The 15,922-nt window shown below is 39.5% G+C and overlaps 2 protein-coding genes and 1 long non-coding RNA gene across 5 annotated transcripts in view; all 3 read left to right on the top strand.

Annotated features, from left to right (window-relative positions):
- Nucleotides 1-3,383, top strand: part of LOC146475160 (uncharacterized) — a 33,995-nt gene extending 30,612 nt beyond the window's left edge. Inside the window, exons 21-22 of the mRNA XM_085116110.1 lie at nt 506-649; nt 1,672-3,383. Coding sequence (XP_084972236.1) covers nt 506-649; nt 1,672-1,788 — 261 coding nt within the window. The 3' untranslated portion in view covers nt 1,789-3,383. The remainder of the gene's footprint in view (nt 1-505; nt 650-1,671) is intronic.
- A 1,557-nt stretch (nt 3,384-4,940) lies between these two features.
- LOC146475159 (uncharacterized) lies at nt 4,941-8,450 on the top strand. Its single transcript, XM_085116158.1, has 3 exons — nt 4,941-5,462; nt 5,566-5,674; nt 5,791-8,450. Exons 1-3 carry the CDS (start codon nt 4,941-4,943, stop codon nt 7,662-7,664), a joined length of 2,505 nt encoding a protein of 834 aa, XP_084972284.1. The 3' UTR covers nt 7,665-8,450.
- Nucleotides 8,451-11,204: 2,754 nt separating this feature from the next.
- LOC146475158 (uncharacterized) lies at nt 11,205-15,393 on the top strand. Of its 3 annotated transcripts, none has more exons than XR_014865996.1 (4): nt 11,205-11,353; nt 11,490-11,544; nt 14,716-14,780; nt 15,103-15,393. It is a non-coding gene; the product is annotated as an uncharacterized LOC146475158 (long non-coding RNA). The 3 variants fall into 3 exon arrangements; XR_014865995.1 differs by having other exon boundaries at nt 14,716-14,992; nt 15,309-15,393; XR_014865994.1 differs by having other exon boundaries at nt 14,716-15,393.
- The last annotated feature ends 529 nt before the right edge of the window (nt 15,394-15,922 follow it).

The raw sequence follows: 15,922 nt of genomic DNA, 5'->3' as shown, positions 1-15,922 counted from the left end.
ATTTCTGGCCAGTTTTCGGTAATCTGTGCGATACTAGAATTTAATTTCTACCCTTTTAATCCACAGTCGATTTTGGTGACCCTTCAAAATACAAAAACTTTAAAGTTTCGCTAGCCTTTTGCAAACAGTGACGGACAGTTGTAAAAAAGTAAAGCATCTTTTAGTCTCCTACGCAACCATTGTTAGGGTCGTCACGCAACGCTTCAGTGGGGAGGAGCGTTACGTGACGAACGCAACGTTTCAGTGGGGAGACGCCTAGCGTGACGACCCTAATAACGACTGCATAGGAGACTAGGCATTCTATTTTAGGCATTTTTTTTATTTCCGCTCCGTTACAAGCGCAGCATGAAAATATCTGCACAAAACTTGTATTTGTGGCTGGGACTGCAGATTTAATCCTTTTTAACTATGGGAATTTTAGAAAAGGCTTGCATAAAAATCTTATCGTTGAATAATAGTATCATCTGGTGCTATAGAAACAATTTTTTTTATGATCACATCTTAGAAAATGTTCTTCGTCACTGGAGATTACTCTGTGAATTTTATCACCGCTGATCAATTAAGGATCGAGCTCAAGGCTGGCGGGCTCAACCAGAAGCAAGAAGATCACGTGATCGGACACATACTGCAGTCCACTCAAGCAGGGGAGGTGAGTCCAGATAGTTAGAAATGACGCTGGTGATTGAAAAAAGATTGACGGCTTTTTAACGATCCTGTAGACATCGCTACTAGGTCCTACTAGCAGAGAGAAATACCCTCTGTAGCCACTAGAGTTAAAAGTTTTGTTTTTTCTTTTTGTTGAGTGATCAATGCAAATATTTGTCATCACGTTTTAGTTTAATCTTTTAGAATTTTGTTTAAATATGCTTATTTTGTCTTGCAAGTTAGTTTCTCGGCGTCGCGTTACGCCATCTTTTGCTGTTTAGTTCGTTACTTCATTAGGCCTATTCTTTTTCGTTTCAAATTAGTATAAAAGTTTTTATTCCGCCCTTGCAAAGCAGTTGTTGTTTATCCGGGGTTGTCTTGTTCGATTGTTTTACGTTCACTTTTCCTGTATATTTCTTTCGTTACATTTGTTCTAGTGAATCGCGTTAAAGTATTAAAGTGCGAATTTCAAACTGTACTTGGAGTGTTCATTACACCCTCTTTGGGGGGTATATGAAAAATTTGGGAAATTTAGTTCGAGCGGGTGTTTTGAAGATAAGGATAATCGATAATAACGCGTTTTAAACGCCTTCAAAGCGCGTTGAAAAACGCGTCCAAAATGCGTTCAAATCACGTTTAAAACGTGTTCAAAATATTTTTAGAATTTCCTTTGGTTGCTAAGCTTGCATCGATACAGTTGAGTTGTCGATCGGAAGTACTATCGGTTGCAGATTGTACATGTCAACTGTCCTTCATTTAAAACTTGCTTGGCTTGAATGACTCAAGTTTTCCAATAAAAACCATGTTCTTTAAGGACGTTCTTGCCCAGCCTCTGGAAGTTATCAAGACACCTCTCGCCTATTTAAGAAGCCAACCAAATTCCCCGAAGTTGCTCCCTATCTAAATTACCGTTGGAAATTAGAATTCTAACTTAAGCCCCTTCTTGCGTTGTAATACTAAGACTGGTGCAAAATTAAGCTGGTTATGTACTCACACATTTTTATTTATATATTTTTTTCATTTCAGATTTCGTTCTTGGATTACATGGCGTACCTACCACTCTTTCTCTCCATCCATAAAAACATCTGTGACAATGCTCTTGACATGTCACGTGACAAATACCAGCGTAGTAATATCACGTGACGAAGGATGACGCTCGAAAGGGAAAAAAATATATTAGACATTCGTCGCGAATCTACCCTGTGAATTCATAAATAGTAACACAAAGGAAAGAGGTCAAAGATGACAGAATTGAAAGAAGAGGCCTCTCTTACAGCGAAAATCTGGGTGGTGTTTTCAAATGAGCTCTTAGTATGCTTCCTGGCGAAAAGCCGAAGCCGAACTTCCTGGACAGTGGTAATTGAGTTTGTTGTGCATGTGCAATCTACTTCTTAACAACAGTGCGATAATCTTAGAGAGCATCTATGCTAAAACAGCCTGTTCTCCCGAGTCTTTTGTAACATTGCTAAGTAACCCTTCGGTTCTTAAAGTTACGCGGTACCTTTACCTGTCAACAAACGAAAATAACAAATCTAATGAATGAACGAGTTTTCGAGTTCCCATTCCAGCTTAGGCACACTCGGACTCTGGCAGAAAAACGCGAGGAAGAGAAGATCTTCGTCTCCAAGACCGCCTCTTTAAAACAGGAGAGGGAACATGGGAACGAGGTTAGAAAGAGAATGCGCAAGGATAGTTGGGACATATAAAAAAAGGTGACTACATCAGAGAGGCCGCTTGGTAATAAGACAAGGAAACTCCTTTCTTAGCATCATGTTAATTTGCAACAATGCCTATGAGGACACCGAGTTCAATGGGACTTTATTTTGTTGGCTTTGTGTTTTTGAGCACAGAATTTTTTTTTGCAAGATGGACAGTCAAATACTTCAACAAAAAACGCAGCTAAATTCAACTTACAAGGGTAAGCAACTCAAGTTTATTGCAGGGTATCAATAAATTTACTGTATTTACTGTAATGTCATGTCCATTGTAATATTCTTCAGCCATCTCATTTACTTACATTGGTTTTCTGCGTATTTTCCTTGGCGTAGATTACCTGTATATGTAAAATAGAATACTCGAATAAAATTCGAACCCATTTAGCAGGTAACGAAAAGGACGCTTTCTTTCCATTGTTAAATATGTAGCTGAATTTTTGAAAACCGCAACACTTATTACACTCCACTTGATAGCTGATTCTCAGTACAACCCCTTGACAATTGAAAGAAATCCCCCAGCCACTGCCTCAATGCCCATTTCCATCTACTGCATCACAGATGAAATACTTTTATAACAACTTTATTTAAGTCTCAAATCTGGATAGCCGAGCACAAGTGCCCTACTAATTGGGAAGACTAAAAAATATAAAGTAAAATCTATTCCACTAAGATTAAGTAAAGTTAAGAAAACCTAATAATTTATTATCATTAATTAACACCAAAAAAATTATTTATTTGACAATTAACTAGATAGATGAACAGCAAGAACAACGCATACATCCGTCGTCCAACAGAGAGCTGACGTCAAACTTTCTTATAGCGATTTTAAAGTTGTTCAAAGTTTTTGCGGATCTAATATTTTTAGGCAGTTTCCCCCATGATTTTGGTCCAAGGTAGCGCAAGGAATGTTGGCCATATGTTACTGTATTAAATCTGGGAATACTGAAATCAGTTTGTCTTAAGGAATCAGTCCCAATCAGCCCCTCCCTGCTAAAAGAGACGTTAAGCTGCCAGCTCACTGCAATAAACTCACTCACTCACTCATGCGCATATGCCGACTTGGCATGTAGGGCAGCAACAAAATTAAGCCACTCCTGTCTGTCCCTGGCTAGCCTCTGAATGGTTCCCCAGGTATGATGTAAGGTCTTCAGTTCTGCTTCCACAGTCCGACGCCAGGTGATCTTGGGTCGTTCTCGCCTGCGTCTCCCCTCTGGTGTCCAGTGAAGGGCTGTGCGAGTGATGTTGTCTTCCTCCCGTCGCATGACATGTCCGATCCATTTCCATTGTCTTCGCATAATGATGGTTCCCATGCTGTCCTGGTTGCAGCGAGCAGGAAGTTCTTGGTTGGAGATGGTTTCAGGCCATAATATACGTAGGATTCTTCTGAGGTTTTTCGTGTGGAAGGTGCAATAAACAAACGTGACTTAAGATTCACACAACTTTCCAACTCTTTTAACCCTTCCCCCATTGCTGGATTGAGTAGGGTTGTTACTGACACCTCGTGATTACCAAAGGTACTCAAAGTGCCACTCTACTTCTCAAAGTGAAACTACTACTTAAGTCAACGGTCTGCACCAATCCCTTTCAAATATTTTGTGACGGTGTAACTAGAAGGAAGATGGTAGGGACAATATAAGGTATAACTTTATTTAACGTTGAAACGAGGGGAGTCGCCCAGTCTCCCGAGCCAGGGGCTCATGTTAAAAACAATATATAGAGCGTTTTCATTCACGTGACTACCGGCCATATTGGTTTACTGAGACAAAAGAAAGTATTTGCATAAAAATAGAGTTCAATTCCCAGAGGTTTAGTTTGGGACATCAACATGGCCGCCAATTCTTTGTTTTTGGACACCAACATGGCCGCCGTGACGTCATGTGTAAACACTCTATATATTTACCCAAGCCAAGAAGCGGAGCTCTATTTTTTTTTCATAGCATTTATAGAAATCTGCTTATCGTATGAACGTAGTAACCTTACCAGTTCCTCATCCTTTCTGCAGTTATATATACTTCTAGTGCATATGCAACAAACTGCCCATCAACAATAACAATAACAATTATTTAATGCTGATTTGTCGTAACAGAAGACATTTTAAACAAATAGCCCTTTTCACGGTTGATTTTTCTCATTGGCATTACAATGGTATCCAACGTGGATGCGAGGCAATTTCGGGCTAAAACTACATAATATCCCGAAATTGCCTCACATACATGCTAGATTTCATTGTAATTCAAATGAGCAGAGTTAACCGTAAAAAGGGCTTTTGTCTGAAGGTTCCCCAATCTCGTCCCCAGAGCCCCCGCGCGTAGGAACCAAGATTGCTAGTACCCAGATTCTTCGTACACACGCGCGAACTTAAATTTTATAAACAAATATTGCGGACGAATAGGAGAATTTAGTTGTCTTTGCTTTGTTCTAGAGATTTGAATAAAAATAGGAGTGTCTAGACGTCTTCCTGTTTTAGGATGGTGCATCTAATCAGCGCGGTGGATCAAGGATCTTTTTAAGGTGACTGAACACAGTTTCGTGCGCAGTCAGCGGCAATTCGCGTGATGGCGTGGGTTTTGACAAACAAATATGGCGGCGAAAAATTTTTTTGCCTGTTTTTGTCGGCTTTTGAAACGCGCTCCTCAAACCACGAAATGGAAAAAGGAGTCACTCAAATTGCGTCCATCTGTGTTGACTTTCCAAAAAAATGTGTTGCAATCAGCTTGCACAACTACAATGCACCAAAAAAGTTCGGAGTCGAGTCTTAACGATAGCGTGACTAAATGTTGCCAAGAGGAGAGCCGCAATAATCATTTTCTTTTCAGTCTTCCACTAAATATCCTGCTTTCGATGTTGCTTTCAAGAAGAACCGCGAATTGTGGAAAAAATGACGAGAACAGCGAGCAAACCCCTCAGAAAAAATACCCATTTTATTTTTCGCGCACCGTGAAAGCCGCGAAGCGAAAGACAATGACCGAAGATGCCAAGGCTGAACTTTGTGAACGCCGCTTATTTCCTCCAACAGAAAACAAGGAGAACAACAACACATCGGTGGAAGCATGCATTCTTTGCAAAAATAGCCACGACCCAAAGACTGCTAGTGGAGAAATGGTGAGTGCAAACTGGGGGAATTGGTAAATTATTTACATTCCTTCTTGGGTTACGTATAAATAAACACTTCAAAGGGATCATAAACTTTTGTTTATTTCAACAGTTTCCTGATTCAGCCAGTGACAACAAGCCCGCAGAACTGTCTGGATACAGAATTATTGATCTTGGTTTTTTCCAACAATCTTTAAAATCATGCCAGCACTGCAAATCTGGTAAAATGTGCTTACATGCTTTATACCGTAATTTTTAATTGTCCAAAGCAAACTTTCTAAACAACGTTTTGAAATAGGTAAGTAACTTAAATTTCAATCCTATCCATTTCTCCTAGGGACCCTTTCTATTACTGATGCAGTGACGGAAATAACGAAAGGATGTGCAAGCCTTATTTCTGTTGCATGCCATAAAGGTGGCAAAACAAACGAAATTCCTACTTCCAGACAGCACCACACTGGCAGAAGAGGTCCTGGAGCCTATGACATAAACACACGAGTCGCTCTTGGTGCCATTGATAGTGGTATAGGATATACACACGTTAACAGCTTTTTCACTACATTAAATGTCCCCACAATAAATCGGAGCGCATACAAGCGACGCGAGAGGGAAATTGGCCTTGCTGTTGAAGAGGTTGCAGCTAATTCTTGCAGAATGGCTTTGCAAGATGAAATTGATATTGAAAAATCTCATGGGAAGACCCCTGACCCGGACGGCTTGTTACCTCTCTCTATTTCATATGATATGCAATGGTTAAAACGTGGGAGGGCTAATGATTCGCTGACAGGGCATGGAGCAATCATGGGCTCAAAAACCAAAGAAGTCCTTGACTACTCTTGCGCAAATAAATCATGTCGTATCTGTGAAAGTGCTCGGTCAAAAGGTAAAGAGCCAGCTCATCATGACTGCCGCCAAAATCACAAAGGTTCGTCAAAATCAATGGAACCTGAAGTAGGAGTTAGACTATTTAAAGATGCTCCTAATCATGGTGTAAAGTACTCTGTTTTCATTGGAGATGATGACAGTTCCACAATTGCTAAGATTCATGAAGAAGTGGCATACAGTGTAGAAAAATGGTCTGACAGCACTCATGCAACAAGAACACTTGTCAGTCACCTCCACAAGATCAGGTCCGAGAAAAGCAATTCCCCTGGCGAATCTGTCCTGTCACAGAAAGTTATTGATTATTTTCAGAAATGCTTTAGCTACTGTTTAAACCAAAACAAATGGGATCCAGTAAAAATGAGAACATCACTTATGGCTCTTGTGCCCCATGCATTTGGTGACCACAAAAAATGTGAGGTAAGCAAATTGAACTGGTGCAAGTGGCTTCAAAATCCTGACACCTTTACCCACAATGATCTCCCTAATGGCAAAGATTTGAAGGGAGAAAATCTGAAGGAGAATTTAACTAAATTGTTTCAAGTATACTCGAGTGACACTGTTATTCACAAACTTGTGGAAAATGCCTCCTCACAGAGTAACGAAAGCCTACACAAGACAGTAGGTTCTAAAGTTCCTAAAATAAGGTTTTATGGGGGAAGCGAAAGTGCAGATCAAAGAATTGCTGCCGCTGTCGCTCAGACAAACCTTGGTAAACAATACCTGCTAGACACTTTACACTATGTTGATATAGAACCTGGCCACATTACTGAACAAAAAATAGCACTAATTGACTATGAGAGAGAGGCCGAACAAAAACGGATGTCAAGCATCGAATTTAAGAAACAACGTAGACTGAATTATTTGAAAAGGAAATCGAGACACAAATCTCAATCAAATCGAGAGGGAATCAGCTACGAAAGTGGCATTGCTCTGACTCTTGACCCTGAGCTGTTACAAAAAGCAATAGTCACCCAACATGAATTGAAAGAATTCGAAAAATTTGTTCCCACCTTCAGCGAACGACCTCCAAAGAAGTACATCACCTGTCCTGTCGATGAACGTAGTGCTAGTGGTTTTGGTTTTGTAATATTTGACACTGAAACAAGCTGTGCAGGCAAGCAAGCTGAAATAATTCAACTGGTAGCCGAGACAAAACAAGGAGCATCGTTTTCTAGATTTACTACACCGACAAAAGAAATTTCTCCATATGCTTCTCGGGTAAACAAATTCAAAACAACATGGGTTGGTGGGAAGAAGATTCTGTATCGTGGGAGGCAACCTTTTGCAAACAGTTCCTTTGCGAGAATGTCTTCGATTATTTGTTGATTTCCTTGAGGATTCAAAGCGTTCCAATTCTTGTGACAAAATTGTACTTATTGGCCATAACTCTGCTTCTTTCGATACCCATATTGAGAGCACTCCAAGATAACTCGCCAGAGCTTCTTCAAAAGATGAATGAGTTAAATGCTCACTTTGCCGACAGTCTAGTCTTGTTCCGCAACTTGATCAAAGACAAACACGAGGCGCTCAAACAAGACGACGGCTCATTCGTGAAAATTAATCAGGGATCACTTTACAAACACCTTTTTGGCACTGATTTTCAATGTTACGATGCACTTGAGGATGTCAAGGCGCTTAATAAAATCCTCTTCAAGTCCTCCCTGCACTTATCCTCTTCTACAATTGTCAACAAAAGCGGTACAACGGAACTAACCTCAGCCATCGAAGAAATGAATTACCTCGATAAAAGTCACGCTCTCTTGAAGTCCTTTGACGGCGTAATTAGCGATTCCTCACAAGGCGGGGTAATGAAGAAGTCCATTGCTAAAAAGCTTGCAGATTCCGGTATCGGCTACCATCACGTGAAGCAACTTTTTGAAGCACAAGGAGAACAAGGGCTTCTCGCCATTTTGGCAAATCCGCCAACAAACAGTCGAACTCGTTGCGTTCGTGGAACTGCAGACCCTTTGACATTACACTTAATTTTAAGTCATTTTAAAGGAATTCAGAGTTAATTTTCATTTACATTGTATTGTGTCCTCTTTGTGGAGCGTATCTTTGGCAGCAAAAAAGATTCCATTCGCCGATGAACACATCCCGCATTTCCGAGAAGTTATCTCGTCTTGCGCATGCGTACTAAGGAAGGCATGTGAGAATGCTCTATTCTTTGACCTCTCAAGACGACGTACACAAAGGAGAATTTTTCAAAATCCACTCATTAGAATTTTATGAAATTTGGCAGAATTATTATTTTCACCGCATTTCAAATAATGAGAACTTTAATACAGAAGTTGAACAAAGAAATTCTGAGAAACAAACAATATTTATTGGGCAGGTTTATTCTTAAATTTTTACAAAACCGTTTGTTAAAATTTGTTCGTCTTAATTTCAAACAATAATAATTATTTATTGAAAGCTGTGTGCAGGTTCAGGACAAAATCTAATGACTGGATTTTAAGAAAGCCTCGTAAAAGGGAAATTTTAGAGTTTTTTTCAATCACCCGCGTTGCCATGGAAACAGTTGAAAGTGCCAATGTTATTCAATAATAAACATCTCCCATCACTATACTTTGTTTTTGCCAATTTTCAGCTTCTTAGCTGCAATATTTCTCACATAACACCTTGACGAATAACATATACTCAAAACCTATCAAAACTGTGTTCAGTCACCTTAAGCGCTAGGAAACTTTGCATAAGTTTTCAAATTTGGAGGGGATCGAAGTTTAATTTTCCTACGCCTCATCTCATTTTTTCTGCGTGACTGTGTGAAAATGGGTCTGCCAAATCTGCGAGCCAGCGAGTCATGCGAGCCACCGTGCGAGCCATGCTAGTCACGCGAGTCATGAGAGCCACAGTACAAATGTTAAGAATTTTTATTTGGCATGAGAACATTTTGGACGAATTTTTTTTGTCTTTGTTTTTTCGTTTTTGTCATTTATAGAAAATTTTGTCTATTCAAAATCGCCCAAGGTGCGCAAAAAAAATAAAAACAATTCAGTAAAAAAAAAAAAAAAAATTCCGAGAGAAACAGACGGCAGCACCGCTACTCGAATGGATATCCATGCATTGACTCATTCAAGAAGGAAAAAAAAGAAAAAAAAAACAGGACTTCGATCTCCGTGTGTTGGCATCAAGAATGGTAAGTAAATCGCGCCATTTTAACAGGTTTGGTCTTTAGTGAATGAGAGTTATCAGTAGTCTGTCAGTTGACTGACTGCTGCATGTGGCTGTCTCTTCATTCAGACAAGTCTTTCTTCAAAACTCGCCACTAGAGTGGCAGAGGCTGGTTTCGAGATAGCATTCGACCCACCAGCTAACGGCAAATGCTTCCACTACGCCGCTTCTTCTCAAATCGGATTTAGTGCGTCAATATTGACTTCTCTCATCTTTGAATACTTGGAAAATCATCAGTTCGATGTAACTAGATGATTTTTATGGCCATTTCTGGTTTCATTTGGGAGATGCGAAAAGATTGCTTACTATTTCATCAGTATGAAACGATTGCCTTGATGACGTGTTTGTCTATGAATTTGTTCTTGGAAGAGTCTGGTGTTCTGATTTTTTTTGACAGCTTTTTTTGTCGTAAAATAAATGTTGTCCTCTGTCTTACCAGTGTCCTACTTGAGATTCTAAAGTTATCCGGCTCTGTTCTTTATTGGTTATGTGACTTAATTTTTTTGTCCTGTTTAATTTGTAGCCCTAAATCATTGCTGTCACACCTGTAAAATGTTGGCTGTCCTGATTTCGCCATCTTCAAATTTTCCAGTAAAAATTGTTAGTAAAATCCTTGTGCTTAATCTCACGTGAATGTAAATATAACAAATAAAAAATCTTAACGTTTGTACTGTGGCTCGCATGACTCGCGTGACTCGCATGGCTCGCACGGCTCACATGACTCGCATGGCTCACACCTTGGATCACATGGCTCGCTGACTCGCAGATTTTGATCACTCCACTAAATCACGAGCTACGAAATCCACGGATCCCATGTCTTCATAGCCCGGTCATAGATAGCATTTTTTAGGCCTGTCTGATATCTTGCAGTTATTCCGAGCCGGTAAACCTAAACAAATGCTACAGAGCTAGCATACCCAATGGCATGTGCAAAACTTTTCCTAAACTCCATTCAGTATATTTTAAATTTCTCTCATTGACCAGAGGTAGGGCATGCGAGTTATAAAGGCTTTATTACAAATTTATTTTCAAACTTCAGGTATCAAAGTGGCCCGTCAACCAGTTTTTAACCTTCCTCAAAATTGGTGTAGGAGTTTGCAAGCTGTTCTTTTTTCACCAAAGGACAAAGCACACTTTAAAAAATGTTTCAAAGTTTTCCTGTGTTCTTATCACACGTTTCTTGGCGGTTTGGTGTTTATTTCATGGTGCGATTTAGTTCGAATGAAAATAAACGTTTGAGCATGCAACGGGGCGAGATTAACCAATGAAGCCCTAATATTAAAGAACAAATTCTCCTAGCCTGTCCCCATACTTTTCTTATGAAATTATTAGGGAGACGTTATTCAAATATTAGAAAAATCGCCTTTGGTGGTAATATCCTTAATTCTCATGACCTCAGTGGTTGAGAAACCACTGATACTACAAGGAGTAACTTAAGGTTACAAAGGTAACTTAATTTGGGCCGATCCGAAAACCTGGCAAAACAAGCTGATAACATGTTCTGGACATCAGTCCGAATAGACGCGCTGATCAAAACATTCACAAGCAAGAAAATTGTGAGTGAGTCTCATGACATGACAGCAAGTCTTATGTCATGACAGTGACATGAGTCACAGTGACAGTCTCATGTCATGTCATGAGTGAGTCTCATGTCATGACAGTGAGTCTCATGACATGACAACAGTAACACGAACTTTGATCTCACTACTGCACACATCCTTGCAAATAAATTTTCTTGCTTCTATAAAGTTCAGGCACTAGTGTTCAGCTTGAAACAGACGACCAACAGTGACGTTTTCTCCAGAGTCTTGAGCTGTGCTACAATGTCTATGACAGGCGAGGTACGCATTGTTTATTACTGTAAATACATTCAACTTCTTAAAAAGGCCCCTCTGATTAAAGAGACAGGTTTCATCTTCTTTTCTCGTTACAAGGTATTTACCTCTAATAACATTTTTTAATATTTCTTTTGCGCAGGACAAGGCCCCACTCCAAGCGATGGAGGAACATTCCGAATCAACTGATGACAAAGGTAAAGGAAATGTTTGTTTTCGGAGAAAACCTCTGATATATTAATTCTCCAATCTGACTGGCCCCGGTACGGTTGTTCAAAGGCCGGATAACTCTATCCAGTGGATAAGTCGCTATCCGTCAGTTTCAATCTGTGCAAAGATTTCAGTATTTCCTCTTGTACAAGTGAATATGCACGCTCTAACCACAGTTGAGTTTGGGAGTGTACGAAAACCTTGGACAACGTTTTACGTGAAGTATATTTTAGACCCTGAATAGTGCCTTATCCAGCGGATAAAGTTATTCGGCCTTTGAACAACTGGTCAATAAAAATTGTCCAATGTAAGTCGTATCAACCTTTTTCACCATTGCCTTCCGCGCCCGTAGAGGCATGTCCTACACCTGAGATTTCAGTCCTTCTCTGTAAGATGTTTATTGGATCGATTTTAACTTAAAGTTTCACTAAACTGCGACAAATTCTTATAACATACTTTTTTTATAGTGTCGTTTCTCTGTTTAAGACTTAAAAGTTTTGTGAAAATAATTATATTTGTTTAGCAATAGAGCGCACGCACTTTGGCCAACATCGTCAACAAACTCTTTTGCGCCGGCTTTCTTCTTTCCCACAAAATTAAAATTGTTGAACTTTTTTTTAAAACGGTGTGTGAAATATTACCGAAATTTATAGCAATAAATTGCTCTTGAAAATCCGTCTGATAGGCAATTCTTGGGCAAAGTGTTTTTGCTACAAATGTTGAGCATATGCAGTTGCCGCGTGGTGTGCTGTGTGTCACAGTCCTTGGTGTTACACATGAACTGTAGGTGCACAGATGAAATTTACGATGTCTTTAATACGCAGATAAGAAACGCGTACAAGTCGATATAACCTTCGCTGCGTTGAATGGACGTTCGATGAACGGTGTATGGTATACGGTTTCAAAAACTACAAAATAAAAGGAAAATAAGCCTATAAACACGGTGTAACTACACAACGACAATAACTGATGACTACTGACAACTTACTTCTGTGTTTGTCCGGTGATAAAAACGTCAAAACGGTAGATACGCTTTAAAAACAAATCCTTGCTTCTGAACACACACGTTTTCGTTTGAGCACATGCTCACTGTCACTGGCCCTAAAGCCTTATGGGAAAAAAGGAACGCGCGCGGTACTCGCGCGACAGAACTGCGCTAACATGAACAACGGTTTTTACCAAATGTTCTCTAACGAATACTTAATGAGAAGAATTGGGTACGAGGTTAACAGGATGCCTACCGTGTCTATTGTTAGGATATAGAATTTCCTTATTTGATTGAGTTATTTTAGTGGTGTGATGTTACAGCTTGTGACCGTCATGTTGATCTTGTGATCCGAACATGCAGGGGAACCGAACGAGGTCTAACATTAATTCAAGCAAACTACGTCAAATTTTTCCAGTGGTCCCAGGTCGCTTTCTGCCGGTCTTTTAAAGACATCTTTGTGTAATTGGAATAGAAATTGATTTGTTCCGATGCTGAAAACGAAAGTTGATAAACATTTGAGAAACTCAAATTTTATTCCTCGAATTTACTAGCTGTTGTTTGTTTTACGAAAAGTCCAGGCTAACCCTTTTTCGCATTTTTAACGACACATTTAACCCTTCGAAAACGAAAGGAATTAGTTTACCATGGATACAAAATTCCAGCAAACATTTTACCGAACAAAATTGTGGCTTTCATTTCCAGTTACCACTAAATACGAAAGGCCGCTTGCGAACAGATATCGACCGAAATGAACCATTGAGTGCACTTAATTCAAAGTCCAGGTTATCCCACATAAACGTTTTGTAGGTTGTCGTCTGTTTGGTTTATTATTTAGGTCTTTTAATTAGCTTTAGTTCTCGAAATAGACATGCTTGGGAGTTCTTGCCGACCCATTGGCTTCCATCATTGTATTTGAACAGTCTTTTCACAATTAACTGTTATTCTTTCCGAGTTTTCATTGGACATCCGTTATTGGATTGTATGGCCGTGTAAGCATATTTAGGTTTACTTCGATCGTTTAAATCAAAGATTTCTAAATTATTGTACACATTCATGCCCAAGATTCTAGTTAGTGGAGAATAGTCGGAGTTAGCTGAGAGTTTCTTAAGATGGAGCCGGTTGTAGCGTAGGGCCTGAGCCCGAGTTAGCTCGGGCATGCGTTGTAAGTCGCGGGTCAGGATGCTTGTAGTCGAGCTTTCAAGTTGTGTTCGGGACTGATGTACGATAAACTGTTTTTGAGACTAGTTCTGTCCTTAGTAGTGTTACGCAGTTGTAAGATGGCATGTGCAGCTTTGAACGCTAGAAGAGGAGCAAATTAAGATTGAAGTCGACTGGAGATCGAAACATTAAAATGCCAGCCAGAGTCTTCAGAGCTTTGTACCTCAAAACAAACGCAAGTTCGCTCATATCCTTTTAAACGATTCGTTCTCAACATTTATTGGAGTCTGTTTTGAACACAATTCATAAAGCCATCCACACTTTACGGAACTATGAATTAATTCAAGAAGGATGCATTTCTGCCAATTTAACTTCAAACCATATTGCGCATGCAGATTTCGCACGGTGTAGTTAGTCGTTTTAGTTCCATGCTATCCTGCGAGGGGGATAAAGGGGGGTGGGGGAGGGGGATCTGGAGAAATTCGGCTGGTGTTTGCAGCGCGCTTCATTAAACTGTTCACTTCCCTCAAACCAAAGTGTTTTATTTTTCCCACCCTGTTCACATTAGCCCCTCAAGACACAAAGAAAGGCTTCAAATTCACGATGTTAATCAACGTACTTCTCTAGACACAAAGTAGTGTTTAATTAGAGTGGTTTTCAGTACTCTGCCCAATCACAACTGACGCAAAAAGCGCAATGAACCAATCCGAAATCGAAGCAAATATATGTAACCGACGCCAAACGAGGGGAAAAGCGTGCGAGCAAGGTATGTTTGGTTTTAATTTTGCTGCTGATTGGTTGAGAAGGTGGCACGTGTTTTGCTGCCCAATTACAGAGCGAAGTAAAGCAACACCAAAGCAAACGTGAAATTACTTTGGACACTCAATTGAAAACCGCTCTAAAAGGACAATAATTGGTAATCTTAGAACCTGGAGTTGAACATCATCACATTAAAATTGAAAAATCAATACAGCACACTTATGATTACTCTCCATCTTTCTGCTTTTGTCAGGTCTACTGCCAATGCCTTCAAACATCCAGGAAAATTTGCCTGTTGCATTTGCGATGCTGGAGAAGGTGCCCGATAACTTGAGATGTGGTGCTCATTCTTTACTTTTTACGGATTATTCGGTTGATAAGACGGAAGGCTGTTGTTATCGATAACATGAAATTATGTCTGTCCTACAAGAATTTATAATCTATTGAATCTTCAAGTAAAATAAATCTCTTCGAAATTACTCTTTCTTTTAATCGTGATGTTATGTAAACAAGCGTGTCTAGGAAACAAGGTGATCGGATAATCATAAAGTATTTTATGTGGATCTCTGTCATAACATTGTCTGCACTGTCTTCAAACATCCAGGAAAATTTGCCTGTTGCATTTGCGATGCTGGAAAAGGTGCCCGACAAGTGGAGATGTCATTCTTACGTACTGGGATTGGTTCGGATAGTACGGAAAACTTAGGTGGATAACATAAAATTATGACTGCCCTATAAGAATTTATAATCCATTGAATCTTCGAGTAAAATAAGTCAGTAAATCTCTTCAAAGTTATTCTTTTTTTAATCTTGATGTTATGTAAACAAGGGCATCTAGGAAACAAGCTGGTCGGATAATCGTACAAGTATTTTATGTGGATCTCTGTCATTACATTGTCTGCATGTGTAAAAATAAAAGTGCTTAATGCTTGGTAGTGGTTCTTTTTTACTGAAAGTTAATTTTTACATAAAGTAACTTATATGACCCTTATTGGTGATAAAAGAAAGAAGACCGCAAGAAGACGTAAAGGTTTTTAATTTCTTGCTTGAACCTTACTGACGGCGAGTGGATGAACCCCTATTCAAACTGTAGCACACAGAAAGTATCCCTTCACTTTGCAATTATAGTTGAGCCAGTCAGAATCATCCAGATTCCGTTCAAATGGTGTTGAAAGTTACCTTGAAATCTTGAAAGACTTACGTAAGAAGTGGCGATGAAACAGAAATGGAAAACAAAAACAGTCCCTTGTGTTCTGCAGAAAACATTTGATATTGAAATTATTTCTGTCACACAATTGTTCAAGTATTGACATATATGCAGGAGGATCTGTATAAATTTACAAGAAATCATTAATCTTTGAACAATGAATACGGCTCGTTGACGGAGCAGCTACCGTGACACTTTTTTAATGCTTCATCATTGACTACAGTCGGACCTCCCTTTGCGACCACCTCTCGTA

This window comes from Pavona decussata, unplaced genomic scaffold, assembly GCF_977016875.1.
Source record: "Pavona decussata unplaced genomic scaffold, jaPavDecu1.1 SCAFFOLD_85, whole genome shotgun sequence".
In the NCBI taxonomy this organism is placed as follows: Eukaryota; Metazoa; Cnidaria; class Anthozoa; order Scleractinia; family Agariciidae; genus Pavona; species Pavona decussata.
Note: the sequence above shows the minus strand (reverse complement) of the source record. Positions and strands in the feature narration are given on the sequence as shown.